Source organism: Cherax quadricarinatus, chromosome 66 (assembly GCF_038502225.1).
Source record: "Cherax quadricarinatus isolate ZL_2023a chromosome 66, ASM3850222v1, whole genome shotgun sequence".
Taxonomy (NCBI): Eukaryota; Metazoa; Arthropoda; class Malacostraca; order Decapoda; family Parastacidae; genus Cherax; species Cherax quadricarinatus.
In genome coordinates this window covers 3,622,009-3,624,757 of record NC_091357.1, presented here as the reverse complement: position 1 = coordinate 3,624,757, position 2,749 = coordinate 3,622,009, and the positions used below count along the sequence as shown (strand labels likewise).

General features: G+C 44.2%; 1 protein-coding gene across 1 annotated transcript in view; it reads right to left on the bottom strand.

Moving 5' to 3' along the window:
* The window catches only part of LOC128704208 (vitellogenin receptor Yl), a 32,982-nt gene extending 30,233 nt beyond the window's left edge, over positions 1 to 2,749 (bottom strand). The window contains exon 1 of the mRNA XM_070099004.1: positions 2,537 to 2,749. Within this exon, the coding sequence (XP_069955105.1) occupies positions 2,537 to 2,749 (213 nt within the window). The remainder of the gene's footprint in view (positions 1 to 2,536) is intronic.

The following is a 2,749-nucleotide window of genomic DNA, read 5'->3' as shown; positions in this document are numbered from 1 at the left end:
TGAACATCAAAATGGTATACAATACCGACAGGTTGGTAGATAAGATACATAGGCAACAGTTAGGCAACTTTATTCCGAAACGTTTCGCCTACACAGTAGGCTTCTTCAGTCGAATACAGAAAGTAGGCAGGAACAGTAGAGAAGACGATGTAATCAGTCCATCACCCTTAAAGTCGTAGAATTTGAGGTTGTCAGTCCCTCGGCCTGGAGAAGTTCAGTTCCATAGTCAGGAACTATCTTCAGGAACTGAACTTCTCCAGGCCGAGGGATTGACAACCTCAAATTCTACGACTTTAAGGGTGATGGACTGATTACATCGTCTTCTCTACTGTTCCTGCCTACTTTCTGTATTCGACTGAAGAAGCCTACTGTGTAGGCGAAACGTTTCGGAATAAAGTTGCCTAACTGTTGCCTATGTGTCTTACCTACCAATAATGTTACTTTTTTCACGGGAGAAGTTCGTGAACGGAACAGGAAATAGCTTTTAAACTTTTTTTTTTCACGTAGGAACGTGCAGTAAATGTCCCGTAGTTCGGTTGGTAGAGCACTCAGAGGTCCGTGGCTCGGTCCCCGGTACGGGTAGAAACATTATGGTGCTAGGTGAACAGGACCTGCTCATCCTGTTCACCTAGGCCAGTACAATATGGGTTCGATTCCTTGGCTAGCGCAGTGTTGTTATTGATCAATACCAACATGGGTTCGGTTCTTTGGCTAGCGCAGTGTTGTTATTGATCACGACTCAAGAAATCGTAATGACACGATTGCAAACAAACCATACCCCCGGCCGGGATTGAACCCGCGGTCATAGTCTCAAAACTCCAGCCCGTCGCGTTAGCCACTAGACCAGCTAGCCACAATAAGATTCATCCAACTAGGTGTATTTCTACACCATAGGAAGGTTAGCACAGGCACCTCTGTGATCACAAATGCAAGTTTTTACAGACGAATCTCCAGCTAGCGTGGTGTAGAAATATACCTAGTTGGATGAATCTTATTGTGGCTAGCTGTTCTAGTGGCTAACGCGACGGGCTGGAGTTTTGAGACTCTATGACCGCGGGTTCAATCTCGGCCGGGGGTATGGTTTGTTATTGATCAATACCAACATGGGTTCGGTTCCTTGGCTAGCGTAGTGTTGTTATAGATCAATACCAACATGGGTTCGGTTCCTTGGCTAGCGCAGTGTTGTTATTGATCAATACCAACATGGGTTCGGTTCCTTGGCTAGCGCAGTGTTGTTATTGATCAATACCAACATGGGTTCGGTTCCTTGGCTAGCGCAGTGTTGTTATTGATCAATACCAACATGGGTTCGGTTCCTTGGCTAGCGCAGTGTTGTTATTGATCAATACCAACATGGGTTCGGTTCCTTGGCTAGCGCAGTGTTGTTATTGATCAATACCAACATGGGTTCGGTTCCTTGGCTAGCGCAGTGTTGTTATTGATCAATACCAACATGGGTTCGGTTCCTTGGCTAGCGCAGTGTTGTTATTGATCAATACCAACATGGGTTCGGTTCCTTGGCTAGCGCAGTGTTGTTATTGATCAATACCAACATGGGTTCGGTTCCTTGGCTAGCGCAGTGTTGTTATTGATCAATAACACTCGTCCGTGGTTAAAATAATATATATTAAAATATTAAAACACGAACAATTATGAAAAATGTAAATAAACGTATTTTAGTTAAAAAAAATACTGCCGGTCCATGTTGTTGACTGACAGCGTTGTTGTTGTTGACTGACAGCGTTGTTGTTGTTGACTGACAGCGTTGTTGTTGTTGACTGACAGCGTTGTTGTTGTTGACTGACAGCGTTGTTGTTGACTGACAGCGTTGTTGTTGTTGACTGACAGCGTTGTTGTTGATGACAGCGTTGTTGTTGTTGACTGACAGCGTTGTTGTTGATGACTGACAGCGTTGTTGTTGTTGACTGACAGCGTTGTTGTTGATGACTGACAGCGTTGTTGTTGTTGATGACTGACAGCGTTGTTGTTGTTGATGACTGACAGCGTTGTTGTTGTTGATGACTGACAGCGTTGTTGTTGTTGATGACTGACAGCGTTGTTGTTGTTGATGACTGACAGCGTTGTTGTTGATGACTGACAGCGTTGTTGTTATTGATGACTGACAGCGTTGTTGTTATTGATGACTGACAGCGTTGTTGTTGTTGATGACTGACAGCGTTGTTGTTGTTGATGACTGACAGCGTTGTTGTTGTTGATGACTGACAGCGTTGTTGTTGTTGATGACTGACAGCGTTGTTGTTGTTGTTGACTGACAGCGTTGTTGTTGTTGATGACTGACAGCGTTGTTGTTGTTGAAGACTGACAGCGTTGTTGTTGTTGATGACTGACAGAGTTGTTGTTGTTGATGACTGACAGCGTTGTTGTTGTTGATGACTGACAGCGTTGTTGTTGTTGTTGTTGATGACTGACAGCGTTGTTGTTGTTGTTGATGACTGACAGCGTTGTTGTTGTTGATGACTGACAGCGTTGTTGTTGTTGTTGTTGACTGACAGCGTTGTTGTTGTTGATGACTGACAGCGTTGTTGTTGTTGATGACAGCGTTGTTGTTGTTGATGACAGCGTTGTTGTTGTTGATGACAGCGTTGTTGTTGACTGACAGCGTTGTTGTTGTTGATGACTGACAGCGTTGTTGTTGATGACTGACAGCGTTGTTGTTGTTGATGACTGACAGCGTTGTTGTTGTTGATGACTGACAGCGTTGTTGTTGATGACAGCGTTGTTGTTGCAT